The 27,602-nt window shown below is 39.8% G+C and overlaps 2 protein-coding genes across 2 annotated transcripts in view; both read right to left on the minus strand.

Annotated features, from left to right (window-relative positions):
• Nucleotides 1–1,749: 1,749 nt before the first annotated feature.
• Nucleotides 1,750–5,300, minus strand: LOC108671484 (haloalkane dehalogenase; the record flags this gene model as incomplete). The annotated part of the gene is given in 3 exon segments (XM_018159036.2): nucleotides 1,750–1,964; nucleotides 4,543–4,682; nucleotides 5,019–5,300. Coding segments are annotated over 3 exon segments (474 nt in total), but the record flags the coding sequence as incomplete, so codon positions are not given.
• Nucleotides 5,301–11,488: 6,188 nt separating this feature from the next.
• LOC108671485 overlaps nucleotides 11,489–27,602 on the minus strand; it is a 51,295-nt gene continuing 35,181 nt past the window's right edge. Inside the window, exons 2-12 of the mRNA XM_047885168.1 lie at nucleotides 22,515–23,615; nucleotides 21,923–22,101; nucleotides 20,032–21,434; nucleotides 19,098–19,277; nucleotides 17,857–18,009; nucleotides 17,063–17,182; nucleotides 15,667–15,927; nucleotides 14,972–15,091; nucleotides 14,250–14,558; nucleotides 12,536–13,493; nucleotides 11,489–12,308 (exon numbers count right to left, since the gene is read on the minus strand). Of these exons, the coding sequence (XP_047741124.1) occupies nucleotides 11,716–12,308; nucleotides 12,536–13,493; nucleotides 14,250–14,558; nucleotides 14,972–15,091; nucleotides 15,667–15,927; nucleotides 17,063–17,182; nucleotides 17,857–18,009; nucleotides 19,098–19,277; nucleotides 20,032–21,434; nucleotides 21,923–22,101; nucleotides 22,515–23,590 (5,352 nt within the window). The 5' untranslated portion in view covers nucleotides 23,591–23,615 and the 3' untranslated portion in view covers nucleotides 11,489–11,715. The remainder of the gene's footprint in view (nucleotides 12,309–12,535; nucleotides 13,494–14,249; nucleotides 14,559–14,971; nucleotides 15,092–15,666; nucleotides 15,928–17,062; nucleotides 17,183–17,856; nucleotides 18,010–19,097; nucleotides 19,278–20,031; nucleotides 21,435–21,922; nucleotides 22,102–22,514; nucleotides 23,616–27,602) is intronic.

A 27,602-nucleotide genomic window follows, 5' to 3' on the forward strand; every position in this document is an offset into this window, starting at 1 on the left:
CAACGGAAGTCGTACGACGATTTATTACCAAAACCAGCGTCAAGGTGCCTGAATCCTAACAAGTCATCTAGATCAGACGGTTTCTACCCTAGATTACTCAACGAATTAACAATCATCCAGGCCGGCCCTTTAACAGTATTCTATAAAAAATTTCATCGAAGGGTTTTGCCAGCCGATTGGAAAGAAGCCCAAGTGACACCCCTGTTCAAAAAAGGTGACAGAAGTAACCCCGGTAACTACCGTCCTGTCAGTCTCACAAGTGTTGTGTGTAAGGTGATGGAATCGGTTGTGAGGGATAGGATTATCGATCACTTGACTGTTAACCATCTTCTATTAGACTGTCAGCATGGCTTTATTGCTGGCAGATCATGCACCACTAATCTTCTGTCTAACTTGAATAATTGGACTCGCCAACTGGACGAAAGGGAGCCAGTGTACGCAGTGTACCTCGATTTTGCCAATGCATTTGATAGTGTTAACATAACATAACATAACATAATGATGTCGGCGCTGAAATGTAGGCCTGATGTGGCCTGTCGCCGATTCTTTTCCTTTTCGTGCCTTGTTCATAGATCTAAACTCGTATCATTTGATCGGATCTTTTCATGACTGGCGATAGTTTGAAGTAGCTACTTATAGACTTCCAGCGGGTTCGATAAGGAGCTAGTCATTTCAAATCTGAACATATATTTTTAGAGAGGCTCATAGTGAGACCCTCACTCGCGGGACGTTGGAGCCCTAGACCAGTATCGTCATGAAGTACCCCGACGCCACAAGACTGGCGATTTCTGAGGCCCTCATCATCAAGGATGAGTCTCCAAAATTAAATTTGAAAAGTACTGGATTTTTCGGGACGTTGAAGATGTTCTCGTAATTCAAGCTTTGCTTTCCTTTGTTTGTACAAACGTAATTTCAAAATTTCGATTTCAAATGTTGCAAAACTCTTCCCCTACTTGATAATAAATATAGTTGCATTAGAGACGTTATAAATTATAACAAAATGTCACTTGGAAACCTTATATTTGAATTTGCAAGTCATATCAAAAGCCTAATTGGCCGCATTGAGAAAAACAATGAGAAAATTGTTAATAAGAAATACTCTCTTGTCTTCAATGAAACCTGCATTAAAGAACAACTTCTGCCAAACAATACCTACAAAATATTAAACATACAATAAAATTATACGTGCTCACCAATTAAGTATAAATTATTTTTAAAAAGTATTGTATGATAAAATGAAAAGTAAAGCACTTTAAAGCTAAAAAAAATTAGGTGACGATTAGTGCGATATTTCACAATTTTTTTGCATGTATAACTATTTCATGCTGAATGTATTTTTCCTCGAGGAATTGAAACGTTTCCAGTTTTGTTCAGTTACTTTTCCTGAGTCGTTATCCCCAGGACGTTATTGACATCAGAAGTAAGACGATATGAAATGAAGCTCACAAGATCAGCTTTGAAAGCTGACCTTTATCAAATCCATTTCTGTACATCAGCATCTTTTTTTTAGCAATGGTTGAGATTCTTTGCTCATTAGGAAATATTTCACAAGTTATTTCTTAACAAAACCGGAAATAAATCCTTACACCTGAATTACGGGCTGAACACTTGCCAATAATTACAATCGCAAAACTAGTATCAAGTTGAGCTAACGTCAGCAATAGGCAAATAGTTAAGAATTCTGACTAAACAAGGGAAATCATGAGGTACAAAGTGTATCCCAAGTATACTCTCAGTAATACACACCTTGAGGTGATCTAGCAGAAGCCGCAGTGTCATCGTGTGAAGTTCGTGCGAGTAAGCCTCGGGGTGAGTGAATTTATCAGACTTGCCGAAGCCAATAAAATCTGGTGCAATGACCCTGAAGCCGGCCTTCGTCAGGGTGTTGATGACGTGGCGGTACAAGAAAGACCAGCTTGGTTCTCCGTGTAGACACAAAATTGTCTCTTTTGCATCTCGGGGACCTATAAAAAACACATACGATATATGGACACCCGCTTATCATAAATAATATGCATTTAATTAAAAATTATATTTTAAAGACAACACTCCTAAAGAATCTAGTGTTTCCAATGTTACACATGTACAATGAATTTCTAATTTTATTACAAAATATTAAAAAAATTAATTTTTAAATTTTATTAAAAAATTTAATTTTTAAATTTCATTAAAAAATAAATTTTTCTAAATTATTTATTCTGTCAATTGATACATGCAATGTCTCCGACTTTACGCAAGTTTGCAAAATTTTAGATCGATTGGACATATAGGAGTGTGTTAAATATCGATTATAAGATATGTAGCAGATAAAATTATTTTTTCTATTTTTTTTTAATATCAAAAAGTAAAAATTTTTAAATTTTCAAAATAATTGATTCTGATTCATTGATTCATGCATTGTCTCTAACTTTATGCAAGTGTGCAAATTTTCAGATTGATTGGTGTGTCAAATATCGTTTATAAGAATTGTAGCAGACAAAATTATTTTTAATTTTTTTAATATTGCAAAAAAATTTCCATTTTTAAAATTATACATTCTGTTAATTGATTAATTCTTGTATTGTCTCCAACTTTACACAAGTGTGCAAAATTTCAGATCGATTGGACAGGTATAAGTTTCTTAAATATTGATTATAAGATTTGTAGCAGACAGACAAACAAACAACAAGTAGTGAAGTTAAAGCGAAGTGGTGTGNTCTCTTATACACATCTAGATGTGTATAAGAGACGAGTATAAATGCATTGACCAAACCTTCATTACTGCATTTCTTCTAACAATAATTAATGCTCTGTGAGTCCGACTGAGGAAAGTCTAATTCTCAGCTCGGAATTTTTTGTAGAAGACCGTAGACTGATTTTCGGATAGATAAAACATAGAATAAATTTTCATCTACATGCATTACCTAAATATTGATCGAAAAGAGGGCTAAATAGTTTCCACGTTGATTAAAATGATTGGATGTGCTATACTGATTTTTTAAATGTGTTCTAAATTCACGTAAAGAAAAGAGCACTTTTTGCCCTCATGTGATGGTGCCATCCTTTTGATGGTGACTCCGAATCTTAATTCCGCACCAAAGGATGGGCAACTCAGACGTCGTCCACCGCATTTATATCGGGTCTCTATAAACAAAATTAGCGGAGCCTCACATACACGACATACATACGACATTCACCAGATGCAAACGATCCGTCACAAGCAGGCTATATCAATCATACAGGTCATTTTTTCGTCACAAGAAAACGATCACTTATTCGCCACATGCGACCGATCACTTGTTCGCCACATGCACACGATTAATTATTCGCCATACACATACGATCAATTATTCGCCTCCTGCAAACGATCAATTATTCGCTGTAATCGATCAATTATTCGTCAACTATTCGCCAATCAATCAACTATTCGCCACATACAAACGTACACGGATAACTCGCATTGGAAATGCTATACTAATTTTTAAAATGTGTTCTAAATTGATGTAAAGAAAAGAGCACTTTTTGCCCTCATGTGATCGATGGTGCCCTCATTTCGATGGTGACTCCGAATCTTAATTCCACACCAAAGGATGGGCAACTCAGACGTCGTCGCATTTAGATTGGGTCTCTATAAACAAAATTAGCGGAGCCTCACATACACGACATACATACGACATTCACCAGATGCAAACGATCCGTCACATGCAGGCTATATCAATCATACAGGTAATTTTTTCGTCGCAAGAAAACGATCACTTATTGAGGAGTTCATGAACTCCATATTGAGGAGTTCATGAACTCCTCTCATGTGATCATTCCTTCTTTAATACGATAGGTCGTTTTTTTAGTGGTATCAGTCACTTTAAAGATTGCAATCTTTAATTAATAAGAATAGAGACGTACGAAGTGCCAAGTACGAATGTATCGCAATGAAAACTTGAAAAATCTTGAGGTGTGAAATGCTTCGAGCTTCTCATAGTAAGCATCAAAGCACAGACCAGAGGAAGAAGTTCTACCTCTAAATTTCAGATCACAGCTTTGCATGGTATGAAAAATAACTGACGAGAGAACGGAAATAAAGACTGATGAAGGATGACAATAGTTATTCAAACGCTGAAAATTGGCATATAAAAATTGTCAAAATTTGAGTGGAATAAAGATTAGACGGAAGTAACGGCCTGCAAATTATTTATTTAAAAACTCAAGTTCGCCTCGCATTTTACTGCTGTTTCTGGCATTGCACTGCTTTTTAATTCAAAGTCAGTCTTAGACACGCCTACTATTACGATCATTTGATTGCTCATATTACAAATTAACGAGAATTAAAAAACAAACAATGCATATGTAAATTCACTATTTTTCTTTAAATACATTTCGAAAGTAAGCTCCGTCATCAGTTCAATAGATCAACTAAATTTACACGAAAGAGATTCAATTTTAAATCGATCAATAAAAAGATAAATAACGTAAAACATAGTCGCGGTTGGGGAGTAAACTTCCTAAGACATAATAACATGTACAAATATATTCCATCAAGCCACTATTTCGACGCACTGTACTTGCCTTCATCAACATAATGCACTCGAGGAAGGGTTTTGCCTCCACCGATTGGGAGTTCTACGTAGTTTGGTTTGAAGGTGTAGCCCAACTTGGCCGCATTGTCAAATCTGCTGTCAGGTGTTCTCACCACCGATGCTAGCGGGCTGCAACAGAATATCACTTAAGCTATACAGAGCTCCTCATTTAAACAATATAAAAGGCTCAAACTCAACTAAAACATGCATGTATACCGCACTTCCATATGACGAATAACGAGAGAAATCTGTAGTGACGGTAAATAGTCGAAATAAAGGGATGACTGCCACAAACGGGTTTCGTTCAAAGCAAAACTAACTCATAATCTTTGTCATGCGAATAAAATTTACAAAAAGGTATTCAAATAATCGAACAAACACCGTTATGAACACAAAAAACAGCAGGTCTTGCAATTATTTCTGAAGCTTGCTAAAGCTAAATAATGTAGTTTGCTAGTTTCTCACCTTTTCCAGAAAAGTTCCAAAACACAGAAGAAGAACACCTTAATTAGGTGCGCCGCATAAGCAAGGAAGATGAGCAATGGAAGTAATACAAGGCGAATCCAAATATTTTTGTTGGCCATTACTTTTTCGCCTTAAATAGATTGAAAAAAGTTTGCAAAACGAATACGAAGCAGATTACTGCACACAAGTAAATAAAATAAATGAATATGATATCTCAGAAGTGGCTATTGTCACGCAAGCATACGATCATCTGCCAGGGATCGGCATCACTCACGACTAGCAAGTTACTCTGTTGCCGTCAATTATTTTTGCATCTGAATCTAAATTTAAGTAAATTGATTACCTTTACATCTAGAAATCTAAATTTCAAGAAAAATGTACAAATCTGAATTATACGCACTAATTGATTCGTGATGGTAGAAATTTAAACTTTTTCTCTAAGAAACGGCTTCCATGTTTCGCCTCACAGAGAACTTGTAATATACCGCACTAGATTTCAATAAAATTGCCCATCGCCACGGGTATATTAAACTTTTTATTAAACTTGCCAGAACAGATTATCATTATACTAAACCTACACGATTGAATGCATGGGTCGTTAAACTAGAGCCTGGGAAGACAGCTCCTCATATGTGCGTGGGTATACTGAGTTACCGGCGACTCAAGAAAAACATCAGGATGAAGTGCTTACTCGAGCTTATCGCTGATAAAAAAAAGATAAGTGTTTTGCATCTAATCGAGCATGTAAAAGTATATTATTATATTAAGAGTGTACTTGCGTCAAACCAAGTGTGCCTTCTTACACGAAGAAGTTGCTCATTCATTAGGTGATGAAAATAAAAATAACGTTCAAATAATATTTTCAAGTTAATTAGGTACTTCTGCAGGTCTAGATACGCAGGTCTACCAACACTCAACGAAAATTAGACTTTGAAGAGATTGAAATCTAAACCCAATTTGACTATTTGCACTACATATACAGTATATCAACTTTGAAATGATTTTGAAAAATATGAAATGACTATAATTTCCTTTATGTTTTATCTTCTCGAAAGATAATTTCCTTATAAATCCATTCTAATGTTGAGAAATCTTCAATCATTCACTCGAGGCGAATGGAGTAGCAGTTACTCAAAAAATAAAAAAAAATCCAGAAATCTCCATTCGTGACAAAAACTACGTATTTAGTTTAACTACATTGCGTTCCAATCGCTTCAGCCAATGATGCGATTTTGTGCCGAAAGTCACGAATAAACGTCGCTAACGAGGTTAAAGTTCCCACTAAACGCGAATTTTTTTCCTTGAAATTCGTTCCTTACCAAGTTACCACCAATGGTCGGGAGGTCACAAGTGACTCAAGTTGGCCACACGAAGGTGGAGTAATAAGACGGGACAGGTTTATGGCAGCAGCAGCGAAGGCAACTGATTACAAGACAAATGAAGTCGCTTACACGAGACCTATAACCACCAGCACGAGAAACAGAGAAGGGTAACGTAAGGAATCCTGCCTTCACGAACAACTTTACTCCGCCGCAACCCGCAGTCTAACATTGCAAACTCTGTAGAGTGTAGAGGATCAGGCACGGACAATGCCCCTGGGACCGCGAAATCCCATAGGACTTCTGACGTTCAAAAACACACCAGAAGGCCTCCCTGAAGGGCCAATTCTCCATAGCAAACTCGACTGCGAGTGATGTCAACAAACGATCAAGGTCAAGGTAAGAGTAAAAAAGTGCAAATTTTATATCATTTTTATTTTTCTGATAAAGAACGTAGAATTGATGTATAACATTGTACTTGTCAGCATAGGTGCGACAGAGCACCGCATGATAAGCAAGCAAAATACAGCACTAAAATAACCATTTCATTTCATAAGATGGCATGCCACACTCTCTTAGCGAGTCAGTAGTATAATAGCAACACTTAAGGATTAATCAACAGATTAACATAACGATAAACACATTAATATGGAAAATGACTTGATACTCACAAGCAACAATAATGCTCAAGTAAGTTGAAAATTACTGACACGTATGAAGATGAAGAGCTATGGTTCAAGTTTAAGGCAAACTTTTGTAGTACGATAAAGTGTGAACAACAAAAGTGGGATGACGAATTTGTAGAAGAGCAGACGCAGAGATAATTTATTTTTGCTAAGCTTGTAAGCAGCAAAAATAATAAATTTAATGCGTCTTTCACACATAGATTAATGCCTTGGAAAGTTAAATTTGTCTTAAAAACGCACAAGCGAAAAACCCACTCGCTGAAATTGGGATTCCGAAAATATAATTGACAAATATTGATCTATTAGGCTTGAACAAGCAAAGGGGCAAAGCTATTAGCCACACGTGAGAACTGTGTAATTATACGATAAAATATCAAGAAAAATCTGCTTCTATGATAATGGAATGACTTGCGGGGCATCCCGAGCTCGATATTCAGAAGGATGTATCGCATAGCTCAAAGATGGTCGTCTTACTATAAAGCAAAAATTTGTACAGATCACCACAAAAAAAAAAGACTGCTGAAGCGCAAATATCAGAGCCGGATGAAAACAGTATAGTTTAGTATATTTTTGATAACAAAATAAGTAGTTTTTTTAGAGAAATAACAAATATGAATCGGCCCAGATTAAACAGTTCGAAGCTCTAAAATTACCAGAGCTCTTCAATAAAATATAGGTAAGAGCCAGAATAAAATAATCATTCACGAACGAACGCATATTTTACGAAGGCAAAATGCATTTGCATTAAAGTGAAAAACATTATTATTCAACTCTAATTTCGGGCAATTCTGAAATTTAACATTGTTCCTCAGTTAAATAAATTCGCTTAAGTTGAAATAAATAAAAGAAAAGTTGTCATTTATTAAATGGCAATACGGTTAAAAAGATCAAACACAGGAGTTTCTGAGCAGTTCAGGTGGTCGTGAAGGAGTTCTCATAGTCGATTTCTGTTGCCCAAGTCATTAGAAAAACAATATAGTTTCAAGTATACCTAGTGACCAGCAGTAGTAGGCAACACTCTCCGTTCTCAGGACCATACCGTCATCTCTGACTAGTTGATGCCACTCTATCAGTTGCAGTTATTCCAGTTACTAAGAAATATGCTATGCCTTGTAGTTAACTTGGAAGTTAAAAATTAAATAATGATAACCAATTGGGGAAAACATTACGATTATCATAGTTTGTGCTTAACCGCACACAAAATCAAACTAGAAATTCAATTGAAGTGATACAATGTTTGAAAAAACAAGGAATAATTTCTGCCGATATAAAATTTTAGTATAATAGCCATATGGCACATAAGGTGGTAAATAGAGGCCCTATTAATCAAGCGGACCTACGCTCTTCAATCTTACGCGCCTTACTTATTTACATCCAACTTCAAAGAAAAGAATTAATGCAGTAATTGGTTTTCAGCTTGAAACTTAAGACTATTAAAATATGTATATACACGGTAACTCATGAATAGGTGAACACGCACGCATCAGCCTCCTCCCCCCCAGATAAGCCTAAATCTTTCCACTTCATCAGCAACTTGCGATAAAACAATCAGTCACCGACAATCTCAAGTAAGCCATTCACCTGAGCTTCAACCGTAACTGTTCAATATAAATCACTTGCTACAAAGCTGTGGTACAAATATTAGCATTTATTAATCAAACACCAAACACAAAATGCGGAAAAACAGAAAAACTCTTCCAGGCACAGCACAACAATCACGATAATCTTATTTCCAAACAACAAACGAGAGCGCCCTGCCGTGTATACTTATCGGCAGTAAAAGCCAAAGCTTCGTTATCAAGAAACAGCAACTGATGGTGTTAAAATGGATTGGTTTTAGAATAAGCTAAGAGACGTTTTAAACTGAACATTGCAATTGTAATTCAATCGAATCAAGGGTTGAATAAAGAAGGCTTACAGAATCAAGATAAGTTTTCCTTGATCGTTTCTGGTCCCGTTCGAATGAATTTTAAATTTAACGAAAAATTCATAAAATGCTAGTTATGAACAATCCATTCAATTAAGCTAATAAATTAATTTTGGAATTCTAGTATTGTAAAACTTTATATCCCGACCACATCAGCAGGCACGACAAGAGCGAGGCAGACGATGATGAAAATGTCAGTTTCGTACAACAGAAAAACTCTCACAGGGCAGCAAAAAAAGAACACCGTAGTCTCGCTTTCTAGTCTCGTATTGGAAACATTGCTGTTGGCCGTCCTCGAGCGCTTAGATAGATAATAGTGCTTATGCCAGAGCCAGACAGAATAAACAATTAAAGGTGCCTAAGATTAATGGTCCAGAAAAGCTATATTCCCACTGTAGGAAATAGCAAGGATTCATTCACGCTCTATGTATATTAACTTCCATTAGACAATGTTCGCCATCGATCAAATGAATTTAATAATTAAAAATTATACTTCATTAACATTGGATAAATAAATGAGAGAAGACGGCCATTACAGCGTAGAATATTTGTTGTCTGACAATGACATGGCCGAAAAGTCTTTGAGCAAGAAAAATGCTGAGCTAAAATAAATGAAGGAAAGTCTTGGTGACTAGATTCCTTTAAATAGCTCGTTATGGCACTCGGGTATCACTGGTCAAGGCTCTCAAACAGTGACGTCTAGATAGCGAGTCAAAAATGAATATTTAATTCTGAACGACATTTGGGTGAAAATAAGGGGGGTGCATGACAGCAATGCAAATGTGAATGCATGTAGTTCGTTCACATCAATGACCGAAAAGACATGAACTTTAGCGGAAAATGTCATAATAAATGTAAGGAAACTACGTTTTTCGAACCTGAAACAGAGAGTACAGACAAAGTTACTCCACATTATGTACAATTAGTTTTATACCAACCCTCAAAAATGAGAGAACCAACACGTGTATCGAACAAACGAATAAATATGTGCAAATTATCGATTGTGAAAAAGTCACGTGAAGATGAAACTAGGAAATGTGTTCATTATCTAATTTACATCGTCTGCCACTATAATAAAACGAGTTACGAAACCTCAGTCAAGAACATTTCAGGCAAATGGTAAGATACAATCAACCAATAAACTCTAGAGCTGCTGGTTAACAGCAATTATGGTACGGTACCATCTGTGCTACACATGAAACATTACAGATGTCAAAAGCTAGATACGAAGCAAACCCACTCGACATCGGTTGGAGAGGAAAACTCATTTCCCAATCGTCCAAAAAATATTAACAAGAAACACAGCTGTAGGAAGTGCAATGCACCTATTTACAGTAGTCGAATGAAGCTCATAATTCTTTATATTCTATTAATCAATGATAAATAACGGGCAGGACGCAGATAACAGGTTATCAAGGCAGAGAAGCGGTATTATACGAAGCGCTCAAAACTTTACTTCAGAACTGGCCTGTGGCGGACATAGAACAGTACAGGGTACATGTACCTTAATATATTTCACCAGGTCACTCCTTAGTAATCTATAGGTCCCAGTCGCTTGCAGTGCAAATATGTATTTACACATCAATATCTTGATAGCTAATACATATCAATATCTTGACAGCTAATAGTTAATTTGGGCATTTGTATTCGATAAGAACGTAGATTTTGGTTGAAAACAAGATCCCCATATCGAGTTGAGCAACATTCACTACTATAACCATGATAATTCTGATATTAATTTCTTTAGCTAGAAGTCAGATTTGCATGCAAAGGATCGTTCTAGATGTTGCTTTCAAAACGGTCTTGTCTGATGCCGTATTAAGCATGGAAATTTGTAACGTGATCTTCTTCCTATCCAGCAATCCCAGCAGATCGCATTGACCTGCGCTCGACAGAGTGCACCACAATACGTCATCGTTGATGAATAAAACCACTGGGAACCAGGAATCCATACGTCAGTACGAATTGGGTTAACACGACTGATCGAAACAGAACCCAATAGTTTTCTATCATATGACTCAATTAGAGAAAATCCTCAAATATCTAAAGAATATTCTATTTCTCTAAAACTGCATCAACACCCAAAAGAAATGTTCAAGGTATCGCCACGGACATTTAGAGCTCAAAGTTTCACAAACGATATGAATACAAGCCGAACCGTGCTAGCGTAACGGAAGGAGTGACATACAGTTCTAAATGTGCTCATATTCTAAGGCAATGGACGATAAAAGGTATAATTATGTTTCATCATCAAGCTATAAGTATCCAAATTAATTCTACGTACATAGAGTTAATCGAACAAGTAAGCAACCCTGTCAACCAGAAGAAATTTTTACCGTAAAGTAGGAAACTAGAGAAATGGCAATTATATTCATTAAAGAATTTAGTCGAATTTTGTAAAATAGGCGAGACCGACATCAATTAGTAGTAATTGTCGAACTCTGACCTATAAAATGAACAAGCATTCTGTCTTCCGGTTCATTCGTTTTTAATATATTAATGAATTGTCTATAAAATTTGCACCTATGAAATATTTTAATGAAACAAAATGGCACAGCATACTCATCGAGATCAAGAAAAAAAAATCGAGGGGAAGAAATCGTTAGCAATTGAAAATTCCATTCGAAAGATTTAATATTCTTCACGTGAAACAAAAATGGCGTTACGATTGTATGAATAAGAAATAGCAGCTGCTTTTCAACTTTACTAGGCGTATACTCGACTTCGTCAAACTTGTTCAGGCTAGCTACAAACCATTGGCGATGTTACGACTCCACGCCGTTAACATCATAGGTACCGATCTTTTCGACGGACATTGGGCCATTGGTAAATCTCAGTTTGAGTTTCGGCACAGGAGGTGGATCGCAACCCTTGCTTAAATTAGTCCGTTTCCCTTCAGTATCTGCTTTGCCCGACACATTTACTTTGTTCAAAGCATTAAAAGGTCCATTGAGATACGTAGCGGAAGAATCATCCTTCGGAAATTTTCGATCACCAAAAGAAATATCTGTATTACCGTTGGCATCATTTGTGATGATCGCTTCCTTAATGTGATTCGCAGTCACGTTCGCACGCAGATCTGATTTTCTGGCTGCCTTCAGCTCATCGTTGGTAGTGCAAAATGTGTCAGTTTCAGCTACATCGTTTTGTGTGAGATCCGTTTTCTCTTTGGATGTCCTCTTAATTTCTTCCTCGGCGAGTTGATGTTCTAGAACGTCTTGGACTGCAGCCTGAATGTCGGCTGTCCTGGCATCGTCCTCTTCTTCTTCATCTTCACTACCGACTTTTAAAAGTTCTTCGTCGCCGTCTGAGTTCACGGTACTGGCCAAGCCTTGATCGTCAAAGAGTTCATCATTTTCTGAAATGACAAAATCATTTACATAGGCAGGAATTAGAAAAGATGAATATTACAGCGTTAAAAAGAATTATGCTCTGTATCAGTTTCAATAGTTTGCAAAATAAATTGAAAAATTAGGTATTTCCTTTGATGTGTGACACTCGCAATGAAAAATATAAACTCGTACGAAATTTATTGTTAATAAACATAATGGTACATCATAAACCACCAGTTAGAACAATTCTCACCAGAATCATCGCAGTAACCTGAAGAATATCTCGTGGTCCTCCTCCTCTTCCCACGCCTGGCTGGAAGTTCCCGCAAACGTGAACGTCGTTGCGGTGGAGATGTTGAATTATCAGAACTTGAACGAGATGCACGGCCTCGAGAATCTGAAGTTCTTAATGCTCGAGAAGAACAGCGAGATTTCGGCAAGTTGTTGCTTTTTGGTTCATCAACGACCATGTCTTCAGATGGCATAATTGGATCTATTTTTTCTTCGGGAATCTCGTTTATTTTAGGCTCTTCGTTAGAAATGACAGTGACCTCAGGACTGGCATCTAGTGGCTGAGCTTTGTCTTCGACTATAGACATATCGTCATGGACGACATTGGGATTGGACTTCTCTTCCTCAGCATCGGGTTGCAGAACAGTAACGTCAACATCAACCTCCGGTTCTGTTACTGTCTTGGCTGTGAGATCAGTCGCCAAATCGGTGGCATCGGCTTCTATCTTTTCGATGTCAACGTCAGTTTCTCCTTGACTCTCATCTCCTGGGGCTTCACCGACCTCAGTTATCTCGATTTCTGATGGAATGGACGCAACTTGACTTTGTTGAAGAGCCAGCAGGTCTAACTGCTGCATCTGAAATTGTCTCTGAAAGGCCGCAACAGAGGCTAGTTCAGATTCACTCAAACCGTTTCCTGCCGCAGTGGCAGTAGCCAAATAATTTTCAGGAACGGTACTGAAAACTGACGATACAACAGACGGGGCTAATGAGGTTGACGCATCACTGGCGTAGTCAATAATACCAGATGATGCCCCAGATATTGGTCTCAACTCAGGAAGTTGGCGGTTTTTGTCGAAGGAATTCATTGAACGCGAAGAACAAGGAGCTCCTAGACTGTCGGAAGGCTCAGGGGTGCTACCTGAAGCGCTGCCTGACCGTCTATAGAGGTCGTTCAAATAGTCCCCTTGGTCTGGAGTCTGTAAAATTAACAATATTTGAAAATTACAGCATTCACATCCCAGGAAATGATGATCACTTTTATACAAATCATTCAATTTTCTACCCGTAATTCGATTCATATCAAATAAAGTAAGAGAATTGAAAAGCGCCGAATGCAAATTTAAACATATGTGTGTTTTCAAAAATTATCTGAAGGTGGCTGAAAGGATATCAATCATAAATTGATAGCTTGAAGCATTTGGTTCAGGTCAGGGATATGGTATTTAATCTGAAAGCACGATTACTGAACATTTTGATAAATTATTAAAAATATTTGAAAATTATTTAAACGAAATTTGCGTTTATTTCATATTTTATATTTATATAGAATCTATTCAAGTATGAATTAGCCACAGGCGCATCACGACCACTGATTCGCGACCTCAGTTCCTGACCAGTGAGGGGCACTTGGGTATTAACTCGATTGCTTCAGAATAAAAATGAAGCAGCTGTCATGTGACACTTTCTCTGGAATTGATTGAGGAAAAAATTGAAAACCTATTCTAGAATGCAGACGTTAACAGAGTGGATGCTGTTTTCATTTCCGTAAAGATTCATTTGAACGATTTTTTTGAGACGTAGAACTTATGTGCAAGTAGACAGGATCTCTGAGAAACGAGGTTTAGAGGAAGAGAAAATAAAAAAGTAAACGCAAATGCCGATACATAAAGTTTAAAAATGAATTTTCTAAATGCGAACAATAATTTTGAAGTTCAAAATTTTTTTGCACATACCTCAGCCCTCTCTTCCTTTAGGTCCATGTCGCAGCTGGCTGCATCATCAGGTAGCCTCTTCGACAAGAAATCTAAAACTTCGAGAGTTTTTGCAATCTGTTTTTCTAGATTGCTTTCTTCGCGCTTGTAGTGTAGTCGCAAGAAGTTAATCACGGACGTTTTGGCGACACCAGCAGCATCCATATTGAGTTTATACGGCTCCAAGAGAGCTTCAAGAACGTCCGGAGAAGGGCAATCGGCGTCGGTCCCGGAGGGCATTTTGTTAGACAGCAGACGAGGATGTGAGATGCACAGACGACGCAGGCATTTCTGAGCAGAACAAAACATTCGTTGAATAATGACGATAAGAACTAATGAAGGTACGTGTAATATTTTGCCCGATGGTTCGAAGGAAGTGATTTACAATTTTCCTTTTCCTTTTTTTCCCAAATTTCCGAAGGAAGCGATTTCCTCTTACAATTTGAACCACTTGATTCGTGGTTCAAATTGTAAGAGGAATCTACGTTTAAAGACACAATGTAACCTAATTTCACTCCATATTACAAATTTTATAAAACAACTACATAACAAATAATTCAGAAACAAATAATGCAATAAGTGATTCTCCTTCATTTGGAGTAGACAAAAAACTAGTTGTGATATTCGCGCGAGAGACTTTATGAAGTTTCTCGCGCACTCTTTATGAAACTCCACTTCATTATGAAGAATATTGAAATACTGACCTGTCTGAAGCGACCGCCTCCTCCGTACTTCGGCATGTCGACGCAATAAATGCAGCTTTTGCAACACAAGTCAGTGGAGCAACCGTAGCAGCGGTTACATTGATACTTCATGCGCCCAGGCTAGAAGGAAAACATCAGTCATTGAATGGAATTATCGAAAAATGAGTTATGAGTTTTTTAATCCACGAGTTTCCAGAAATTGAAACAATTCCTGTATATAAGCGATGTAATTAATATCATGACATAAAAAAATTTGATTGGGAGGATAAATCTGAGAAATACGGCTTATCATCACCCGTTTTGTGCATAAAATATTAGCCCATCAGTTGAAAAAATAAATGATTCAATATAAAAAACAAACTATTCATAACTGGATGCTTAAATGATTTTAAAATTCAAGTGTTAGATACATATATAAATATTTGTGACGCCAAATAATTCAAGCTGATCAATCAGTCATGAAGTTCTGCTTGGAGGACACATGTTACCAATTACTAATACTGATTTCTAGATACATCAGCTGTGTACTGGTCCGAACATTTTTAACAAAATATACAAAGAGTTGCAGATTTAGCTTCTACAAGTTAACGGAAGTGAGACCACTAATGGTCTAAAATAACTAGAAAAAGGTTTTCATATTGCTCACTTAAGTTCAAGGAATTTATTCAAAGAGTAATTTCCTCAACAACTCTCACTTTCACAGGAACGGGTTTGCCATCCTTGCCAAGCTTTTGCTTATTTTTCTTGTTGATGTTCTTGTGGCTTTTCTTGCTGGCAGAAAGCATCGAGTCCGGAGAATCGCAGTTCGAAGAGGCAGCAGCTATGGCGGCGGCAGCTGTCGTGTGCGCCTCCGACCTTGCAAACTCTGCGGAGAATTGCGAGATGGCATTGCAGTTGCTCTGCGTTGCCTTGAATTCCTCCATTTGAATGTAATCGCAGAACTGCATCTCGCATGTCTGCAAACGAGAGGAAGAAACAGTAAGGTGGACTGCAGTCAAATTAGAGCCGGTGCGCTAAGCTCGTCAGCTGGCGACTATGTCGCTAATTGCCAATTGGTCGAGCATCGTGTAACGAAAACTGGTAAATTATCGTACACGCACTTGTATTAATTATTTTGCAATTGAGAAGCAGCGCTAAAAGTCAATGAGCAAGTGGGCTATTTTTTAATATTGCACATTGATGAGTAAGAATCTAACATTGCGCATCCTAAACGTGTTCAAGTTTCTCAATCACAATATAAAGTGCAACTGATTAGTTGAGTAGAGAAGTTCTTTAAAAACTCAAAGCTCGTAGAATAATTAAAGGGTGGCTTTAGAACAGATAACTATTAAAACTAGGTATTAAAAAATATATGCACACATCAAGAAAGCCACATAAAACATGATGAAAATCGAGGTGTACGTTGCATTCAAATCAATATTTATACAATAATGAAAACGGACCTGTATTGGTTCAGCCCCTGTTTGGGACGCTAACTCGAGCGCTTGGCCAAGGAAAAAGCCAATGGAAAACTATTCAGGCATGCACACGATATTAGAAAGGCACAGATATTAGATTTTAAAAATCATAGCTTCAATTTATCATTAAGTCGAGCACTAATTGATTAGAAATGTTATGTTCATCTCAAATCATATGTTAAGCTATCCAACAATCAAACCAAAACATATAAGTTCCAAAACGACTGCAAAACAAAATAAATAAGGGAGGAAAAATAAATTAACAGGATTTGGGTAGCAGAGGTCAGTGATTAAAACTTGTAAGTAATTCCTGTCCATGAACAATGGCCGAAGGTCGTTAAAATCTCCTATGATTGTAGGACGAACATTTTCCGTTTCATCTCCAGTTCATGTTCATCCGAGAAAAAATTAATAGTGCTAACATCGGACAGAATCTGTAGGAACCGAATTACTTAATTAGATAAGCATTAGTTCGAGTTACTAATCGATTGAGAATTTTGACAGGTTACTTACAACCAAAGATTTATCGCAATTTAATCTGAACCTGAGCTATTTAATTCTCCGAGTAATTGCAATCACCTTTTGGCGATAAAGATAATTTACACAGCAGGATAAGTGTATTGCTAATACGCACTTGTTTTTTCGGTCCTGCGAGGCCATTTGTCTTATTATGAAGGCAAGCATTGCACTCTCCACAATCTGTGGTAGTGCGGCAAGGAATGCAATGACCGCACCGATAACGGGGCTTCTCTTTCTGCAACAAATGTTAAGTCCAATTATTTTTTAACTGCAAACCATTCAAATTTAAATTGCTCGTAATTTTAGGCAATTCTTCTTGTCTAATTTTACGGTGCCAGAAGTATTTTCGGTTGTAAGTTTCCGGAAGAAAGCGTCTTTCTCGAAAAGAAATTGAAATCTAGAACATTTTAGCTTTGGAAAACAACAGGAAACTATAAACAGCACTTGCTCAAATGAAAGTAAATAGCTTGCACATGAAGGGGGAAACATGCTCATAAAGTCGGGAAAAATATTGAATTTAAGATATAACTAAACAAAATACTAACAAGTTAATTGCACTTTTGTAAGCGTACCAAATAAAGAAACTTTCCTGGACACGACTGTCACTAAAAGCCACTCAAATTACAGTCAAGCATCAAATTACAGTCAAGCACGAACATAGTAGAACACCTGCATATTACAACTGAGAATTACATATAAATCAGAGATTCACAATTGTGGTAAAAAAATGAATCTTTAAATTTCAGCAAGCGGGCAGGGGACTCAGATGCTACTACGTTGTTTAGCATTCAATGTCGGTGGCGAAAACATAATAGTCTACACTCAATATTAAAAAATGACTGCAGGCTTTAGATTGCTGTACGTGGATATAGGATTCAATAGGTTATTAATTCTAGAGGTAGTACGTACCAATTCATAGACACAGCGCTTTTCCTTGCAGACTTGCTTCAGTTTGTTGGGGCCTCCAAACTTCGCCTTGTCGAGGCAATACCGACAAGCTCCACAATCTTCACTCGTAATGCAGCCTTTGCACACATTACAGCGTTTGCTCCGACGGCGACTCTGTAAATTTACCGTTATTAACGACATTGAAGGGAAATTCAACGTAATTCGACTCTAAAATTTATATGGCTAACAAGCAAGCGGCGCGAATTCTTTTAAATCTGGCGTTGCAAGGGAAACATGCACAATAGTTATATTAGGCTTTAAATTTTGTGTATTTTCTGTTGAAATCTCGTAAAAGACATGCAGTTTTAAAGCGATATCAATGCTCACATTCGTGTTATTTGATGAAATTGAAAACTTATTTATCATAATAGTTTCCAGCAACAGTTAAGCAGTCTACTTTGAAGAACAGAATCTGATCTAAATTATTTTTGAAACTATCGACAAAAAAAAATTGATATTCTAGATGGTTTTCGATGTCTCGAATTTATTTACCAGCTTGATTACTTATTCATCAAACGACGTTGGCTGATGCGAACGAATGGATATCTCAGTCTTTAATTCCTCGGATTGATTCGCGAATACTAAACGGTTTCTTACTCATGCTTCACTGAATGTAAACATTCAAAACTCTCGAAAGGAACAAAACGTCTTATTGCAATTTCATTCATTTTTACCACTCAGTGTCTACAAATTGTTGTTATCGTTTCTGCCCTTAATATTTAGGCCAATAACAAACATGCTTTAAGGCAGCGAAAAGGAGACCTTAGTTAAAGGGGAGGGAAGGTGCTATTCGGAATAGGTTTTTATTTTCATCAACTTGGGCTTTCATAGCAATTAGTTGTTCAGAAACAAGTTTATTTGTTCGATGATTTATTCTCTTTCAAGTTCATTGGTTGAAGGAAGAATTCATCTATAATTAATTGGATTTGCATTAAGTGGTATCGGATTAGATTCATGGAATGTTATAACAGTTCAATTGGGACAGAAGGTGCATTTCCACGTTAAATTTTGATTGCTTCATGTTGTAAGCAAGTGCACAATTAAGATTCATGCGGTTTCGACAGCCAATCATAAAATCCAGGCAAAACGTGCATAAGTGCACCTTAGCAACTTGACAAAAGACGGTGTTAGTTTCAGCAGATGGAAAGAACTGTAGGCAACGAGCACGTGGCAACGAGACTGAGGAGGGAACCGTGGCTTACATTCGCTGCATTGTAGAGGAGCTTAGCAGCGTCCCCTGAGAACGCTGAGAGCGAGGCTCCGTTATCCTCGGACAGAACCTCGATAATGTCCTCGATGCCATCCTCTACAGGAGACCCTGAATGTCCTGGCACCGAAGGGGTCACCGAAGACGAGGGATTCAGACTCTGACCATCGGGGGTCTGGACGAACAGAATTCCAGGTTGTTCGGCGACGAAGCATTAAAGCTTACACTAAACGTAGTCAAAAGCAACGATATCAACAAATATCTATGCTTTGATCAGTATCTGAAATTATCTCATCCGCGAAGAAAGGTCTTCGCAAGGTAATTTGTACACCGAACTTTGATTCCATCTATAGGAAGCCTCAAAAGCTGCTGCGGAGAAAATTTTTTAGAACATTCTCCACATATTATTTTCTTTTTATATATTCTCTCGTCACTTATATTAATCCGCCCGTTCATTCATTCAACCACCGAAGTCTAGGCAACAAATGGCCGTCAGGCAATGCAAACCTCCATGAAGGTAATTTTCAATTACTTCTACGCGCACAGAATGAGGAACGATTCCGAAAGCACAGCTGGTTCTACAAAATGATTTTTAAAAAATTAATCGAATATTGCTCTCAGATGATGTCACTTTTAAATTATCCGGCTCATAACGTCAGCAATGAAAACTATTAATTAGAAACAAACGACGAAATAAGATTCGCTTGGCAAACGGTGCGTATTTTACCTAAAAAATAGATTAGCTCCAGTCTTGCATTTTTGCGTAAATGATGTCACGACAATTAAATTTAACAAAATTTTTCATTCAAAACAAATTTTGAGATGAAAATACTCGTGATTTTAACAATATTGTTTCTTTTTTATTTTGACCAAAATTATCATAGGTGTTTGTCGCTATCAGTAGAATCGATTTCAAACATGATCCTTACCTTTGAATTGGCCGGGCGGTAGGCCTTGTCTTGCAGAGCGCTTAGCGAAGAATTTGAGTTCAGAAGGAAGGAATTCAGGATTCCATTTGCCTGATCCTCGTTCTGCAGCGCAGTCAATGCCGAAGCTGTAGTATCATCAGTGCTTGTGGAAGGGACGTTGGTGTAGTAAGTACTGACGCCGCGGTTGAAGACTGGAGTTGAGGCGAGGTTGGCTGAAATACCCGACCATGCCGAAGAAGTTTTCTTGAAGCTGTCGGTTGCAGCGCTGCCAGCTTCCATGCGCGACGGGTCTTTCTTGTCTGGCTTGCTATCCTCCCGAGTGTCGAAGCTAAGGTTGAGAGCTCCTGAAGAGTCCTTGCTGCAATTGCTGAGATCTGTGATATTGCGAGAAAATGACGTAGCAGCTGCTTCATATAATGGCCAGCTGACAGCTGCTGCAGTTGCAGGGTCCAAATTTAACTGTAGCTGTTTCTGGAGTTCGAGCTGGGCAAGAACATTCAAAGTGTTTTCCTGTTCTGAAGTAGGAATCAATTTGATGTCATTCAAACTTTTAAGGAATTCTTTGGCGTCGTAACTTCGACTGTTCTTGTTTGATTTTGAAGACGATGACTTCGAGTTTTTACTCTGTGAACTTGAAGACTTTGACTTTGAAGTTGATGGGGAAGAAGAGGTCGTGTGCCCACCGAAGGCATTTGCAGTCCCAGCAAAGAGCGAGGCCAAGACGGCTGGCGTAAGGTTTGCGGATGGAATTAAATCCTGTAATTGATTTGCGGCAAATAACGAATTATAAGCAGCAATGCAAGCATTCAAGTCATAATTCGCGGCAGGAAAGGACGGAACTTTAGAGAAGTCAATGTTTAGCGGAAGCGAAGATGATGGTTGTTGGGAATGAGTATGAAGTGCGTCACTTTTGCTCCCTTCGACCTCGCTCATATTCGACTTAGAAAGATTCAATGGACTCGATTCCGAGGAGGCGGAATCTAATTTTAGCACCTTTGCTCGCGAATGGCTGGCATCACTTTTTCTTTTGGAACCCCTGTTTTCAGTTGCATCGCCCGATGTTCCAGAGAGATGGAAAGGCACCGAAGAAGGCGAAAAACTTTCGGTGTGACTTAAGGCATCTGACACGGACAACGGACTTTCAGAAGCTTTCTTTGGGAACGTGGCTGACCCTGAGGATGACGGTGACTGTTTAGAAGAGTGGTGAGAATATACAGAGTCTGACTTGTGACGGGATGACGAGTTGCGGGTGAGGTCATCCAGTAAACTCTGAAAGTATTCATCCAGACTATGTAGGCCAAGCATTTGCGCAGCTGCTCTCACACCAGTCACGTTGCTGTCTTCCGGCAAGCGTCCCGTGTAGAACCCTTGCACAAGCGCCTTCACGTCTGTGCCTTTTGTACCTGAAAGAAAGAAACTAATAAATAAGAAAACAGACTACCAATCTAAATTTCTACATTACGGCCGCTCTTTAGCTTAATTAACTTTTTACCCAAGTGTAAGATAAGAATGTTTTGTGCGAATCACATTGAAACTGAAATACATCAGATTTCACAGAAGATAAATCAGTCCGATGATCACACAGAGCAGGTTTATGCCTCTTCTACCGACTACGACACACATTCTTTGGCTAGAAAAATTTACATTCTTCGAATTCTTTATCAATTCCGTGTTTTAGTCAACGAGCGAGTCTTTTCCGAACTCGTCTCAAACCAAAATGCATGAATGTATAACATCAAGGGTATTTGTGGACAATCAATGAATCCTCACGTAATAACAAATAGTAAATTGAAGGACAAAGTGTGAATTTAAAATCTAACTTGACCATTTGATAAAATGTGAAGAATATTCAGTGTCGACATGAGAGCCTACTTTATCGTTGTCCACCAACCTTGCAGGACTATGATAGGTTTATCGAGATTTCGTATATCTTCCGACTCGCTGAGGACTTTCTTGATGAACGGTGAAGCGGCGACGAGGAGCAGTTGATGAGCGTCCACCACCACTCCGTCGTCTGACACCAATGAGACAAGGGCGTTGTCCATCTTGTCGCCCTTTTCAAAAATAGATCTGCGGGGGAAAGTGTTAATGGTTATGAAATCGCTAATTTTTACGGGTCATTCTATGTCGGTTATTTTAATGGATCAGAAGATTTGATGCGAAGCCAACCTTCTGCCGGCCCAGTCAAAACACAACAGTTGCTTCAATGGATAAAGATGAGTCGGAACCAAACCGAATGTTACACGTAAATATACGTTGACAGATGATTGTATAACCTAAATTAAATACAAAATTTAATTGTTTTATGGCACATATTTGTGGAAGGGATCACATTCATTCTCTCAATCAGACTAATGCTCGCTGTATGAACGCGCGTGCATTTAAATGTAAAAACTGCAATTCAAATCAGCCACGTGGCAATTGCATCTAGGCCTGTTCAAAACATTAATTGGGGACGAATCGATAACAAAGAAATTACTCACTTGATGGCGGCAGTTATGTTGTCAAATGATGTGCGTTTGTTTCCAACATCCACGAAGGCGGTGCCGGAATCTGATGAAGACCGAGCTTGCGGGAGAGTCTCTTTCTTCGCAGAGGCGGTGTCTGAAGAATTGGTTTTCGCGGGAGTTGAGGTAACAAGTGGCTTACTTCTGTGTGCCTTTGAGTAACTTTTAGCTAGTTCCGCAGCACCGGCAGCCTCGAGCTGCTGTAATGCAAGTTTTTCGATGAAATGTTGCTGGGCGTCGGGAGAGCGCATATAGTCCGCTGATGCGTCTGAGTTGGCGGTACCTAGAGCATTTGGAATGTTGAAATAATCTTGAAAACCGTAAAGATAAGATGACAAAGCTGTCTGATTGCTTCTAGAATAAGGATTATAGGCATCAAAGTTGATTATATTTGAAGACTTGTAGTAACTTGGCATCGGATTCGACATTGCAGCGCTAAACTTGCTGCCGCCATCATTGGTCAAGGATAAAGACGCCGTTGAAGCCGGTAAGGCAGATGCTGACGGAATCTTGGAATAATTCTGCTCATAGTTTTTCCACATACTACTCGACGCATCAAGAGATGGTGATTGCCGCGTACTCCTGGATGGAGACCGCCCATTTTTCTGGCCGCTCTTTGAAGAGGACGACATGAATGGTTGTTTAGTGGTTTCCTGTGCGTTGAAAGAGCTATGACTGGATTTAGAAGAACTGGCATCAGAGGGATGAGAAGCTCTGTTATCTAATGAGCCCGTACTAGTCGTTATGCTAAAATTCTTCATGGTATTCTGAATGTTAACCAAGTCAGCTGCAGACAATGCTCCAAGCGCGTTAACGTCACTTGTAAATTTTGACAAAGCTGAAGGACTGACATTAGCACTCTGTAGGGCATTCATAACCAGCTGTGTGTTGAGTAAATTCAGTGAGCCGTGAATGCTGGTGCTAGGATACAAGGCGTTGCCATACGTGGAGGCCGTGGCAGGGGTGTTGCGGCCCGAAGAGGCGGCGCCCGTCAACACGCCGGCGAGAAGAGACTCCGACGCGGCCGGAGTGCTGCTCGTGGTTGACTCCATCTTTAGAACTTTTTCGCTACTGCATCTGTAAAACGAATACACGGCTTAGACTGAGTTGTGTGAGCAGCACTTACGGAGTAAATGACTAAGACACATTCGTTAAAAATTGCTGTTTATCAGCTGAAGTAAAAATAACTTTGTGACTTCTTATTCGATCTAAAATTAGCATGCAATTTTTTCAGAGCTAAGGCAAAAAATAGCCTCAATAGTGTTGGAAGGAGGCATAATATGAGAAGCCAAACTGCAAACAACCACACATTACAAACTATTTTGTAGTGATTATGGGCATGATTTCTAGTTTTTATCAAATACAGGATTATTCACGTAAATTTCCTGTTTTGTATTTCACGCCAAGCGGATATATGTTGTAGGAAAAAGGCAGGGTGTTCCGAGCGAGCCGTTCATGTCGTACGCTCTTTCGGGCAGTTAACTCGTATGGAGTAAAGAAGATCGACGGGGTTCTCCACTTTACTCGTAAACGTGTAAGCTGAAAACAAATTACCTATGAGACACTAGTACAGCACAACTATGGAAATTACCTATGAAACACTAATACAAAACATTTATACACAAGAACCAGAAACAACGTCAACACGCTTTTACAATGAACACAATTATGGAGAAAACAATAAGTTAAAATATTTTCAGTTACTATAGGTTACTTAGACTTACATAGTTCGTATAGGAGTACCGCGTAGTATGTACCAGGTCACAAGGATGAATAACGTACGGCCTAACAGGTTCAACATCAGATTGCGTTGGCTACTTATTCTTTGTATGAACAGAGACAGAGAGACGGGCGTATGAACGACGCCACACTCCCCCACGCTTCGCATTCGTAAATATGATGCGAAGGACTATTTTATCCTTATAAACTAAGTCGAAATTTTGGTTTTACGCAACAAAGGTACAACTTCGGTAACGGGACGCTCGTAGTTCTGATATTTCATTTTAGGGGTACCGCTTTTAACTGTGCAAACTACCACTGTCCTAACCGATCCATCAAGGCTCTTTTTTTACAGAGGTGATTACTCCTAGTGGCCAAAAATTCCTATTCAATGATTTTTCTCTTAGTAAGACAACGTCACCGACTGCGTGCGGGGAAGATTTCACGAGCTATTTCTGTCGCTTCTGTAGGTCTTGAAGGTATTCCTTTCGCCACCCTGTCCAGGATTCCTGAGCTAGATGCTGCACTCTTCGCCAGCGGCGAGCGCCGCAGCTCGCCAAGTCGTGTTCATAGGTCTCTTCGCCGGGTAATGTATTTTTCATAGAGGACAAGCAACTCCTCAGTTTCAAGGTATCAAACTTTAGGCGCCCCAAGGTACTGACCGCTCGCCTAAAGACTGCAAGGCAATTGTTAGGTAGCGACTGATCGAGTTTCTCGTTTACTATGGTGTTATGGCGGAGTTGAGAAAGAAATCTCTTGTCCTCCACCGACAGGCCGGGCATTTCGTCGTCAAGGTGCTGAGTAAAGACTGGGGCCTCGGGCGGAAACTGCAAGGAGGCGGAAAGATGGTCGACGTAAGAGCGCATTAGCAAGGACTCTGATTGAGGTACGGCGCCGACGACGGCCCAACCGAGCATAGTATGATGAACGACGGGGATCGAGTTATGAGCTACCGAGGTCGGCATAAGGTTCCCGGCGTCTCGGCCAATTAGAATGTCCACCGTTAGATTGGGATCGACAGGGGGGAAATGATCGGCCAAATGTTGTATTTGAGGACATTTGCGTACAACTTCTGGGGTTGCTACGTCAAGGCGAGTGTCGGGAATCCAATTGTTTTCGAATAGGCGCGGCAGCCTAAACGTTTTGGTCTCTGTGAAACCCCTAATAGCCAGTCCCTCAACCGCGCGGCCAACACAACGCGATTTGAATCTACTCAGCGTACTGACCGTGTATCGTGAGGCAGGAGCTACGATTTTAAGGGAGTCCAGTAATCTGGACGTTGCGAAGGACTTGTTAGACTGCTCATCGATTATAGCATAGGTTTTGAAGGGCTGAATTGCAGGATCAGGGGAGAACACCTCTACCAGAACGGTCTTACCGTAGGCCGGCGAGCAGGTTCCACGGCTGGTTTCGGTGCACAACGCGGTTGTCCCACTGTTGTCAGCCTCAAAACCCCTGGGAGCGGCCGAATGTGTAGCGTTCATCTTCCCTGTCATGCGGTTTAATTTTGGCGCTTGCCTATCTTGGTGCAGCACGGTAGCGTGATTGGTGTTGTTGCAGATGCGACACGATTCAGCTTTGTCGCAGTTGGCGGCAACATGAGGGCCGAGACACCTGTAGCAGAGTCCGTAGCTGCCAACTAGAAGCAATTTAATTCTCGGCGTCATTTCGGCGAATGCGGTACAATTCGTTAGCTCATGGGTGTTGGATCGGTGCAGGGGGCACTTTAAGCCCGGAAGAGGGCTTGCGAATTCTTCGGAGGTGACCGTTTGAAAAGAGTTGACAACTTTCTTGGGCACCGCGTCAACATTGGATTCCGATGTACCGACGCGAGATACGTCTGCACACAGAAGGTCCGCAGTTTGAACGAGGAAGTTCGCGAAAACTTCGAATTTTGGATGAGCTCCATATTCCAGGACGTGCCTCCCTTTCATTTCGCGCCATTTGTTGTTCAAGAATTCCGGCAACTTGCAGCGCAAGGGATCCACACCATGGGCGTGGTTCAGGGTTTGGAGATCTGTTACGGAGTCAATGTGTGCCAGTACGATTAGACACAGATCACTGAACTGTCTGAGTTGCAAGGCTACCGAAGGATCGGACTGCGGACCGCAAATTTCGGGGAAGGAAAGCAACCTTTGACGCAAGCCTTTCGCGATTTCCTCGTCGCCACCGAAACGTCTGTGCAGATTTTTCATGATCATTTCGTATGCCTTATCCGGATTGATTAGATTTGCAGTCTTGAAGGTTTCGACAGTTTGTCTTGCTTCCCCGGCCGTATGTGCTTCCAAAATGTCCACTCTATCCAGGGCCGACAGCTGCAATGGATCCATCCTATGCTGTAATGAGGTCACCCAGCCTCTGAAGAGGTGAGCCTCGCCGCAGTAGGGTCTCGCAGGAGGGCGCTTCAATTCGGCCATAGCCATATAACGGGTGGACGCATCCAACAGGACAGATGAGAGCGTCTGAGGGTTAAGCGGCGTGTTTACGCATGCTGTAACACCACGCGTCTGAGGCCCACCCCCTCGAGTGACTGGCAATCCCGTTTCGTTGCGCGCCGGGTCTCTGTCAGTTCCGAGACAAGGAAGAGCGCAGTTGTCAGGGGCAGAAGTGTGAGGCATGTTCCCCGACGCAACAATTCCACTTACGGGCCGTGCTGGTAGATCAAAGAGAGGCTCAGGGAACGCGGGCGCCTGCATGACCCAGTCACGAGTCCTGTTCTCCCTGAGTGTGTCCTCACCGAACACGTCACTATCAATTGAACCACGGCGACTACGAGTAGTTCTCTGTGCCTTCAAAACTTCCACTTTTTCTTCATTCTCAATGCGAAGTTTCTCCAGATCCAACCGAGTTTGTTCCATCAAGGCCATTTCTTCTTGTAAAGCCCTTTCTTTATTTTTTCTAGCTTCGAATAATTTCTTTTCAGACTCCAGTTTAAACAACTTCTCCTTCGCGTCTCCTTTAACCTTGGTTGCTTTTAACTTGTGCTCTAGTTCCATCCGCTCTTTGGACGAGCAGAACGAAACTGCTGACCCAAATGACATTTCGATGAGAGATCCTTCACCGTCTCCCAGCTCAACTATCCGTGATCTAATTTGCTTGACGTAATCTTTGGTGAGGGCTCTAAACTCCCGGTATACGAGTTCCCAATGGTTACGTTCTTCCGTACGCGCGTCCTTCGCCAATGACGAGGTGAAATCCTTCAGTGATTTTTCGAACGAAATCCAACTATCTTTCAGGCTATGCTTAACCTTGCACACCAACGGTAGGCTGCCGGACAGCAAGACCACGTCCCGAGACGATAGTTCTAGTAATAGCTCCTCCTTGCACGAATAGAGCTTCTCCTGC

This window comes from Hyalella azteca, unplaced genomic scaffold (assembly GCF_000764305.2).
Source record: "Hyalella azteca isolate HAZT.00-mixed unplaced genomic scaffold, Hazt_2.0.2 contig17166, whole genome shotgun sequence".
Classification (NCBI taxonomy): Eukaryota; Metazoa; Arthropoda; class Malacostraca; order Amphipoda; family Hyalellidae; genus Hyalella; species Hyalella azteca.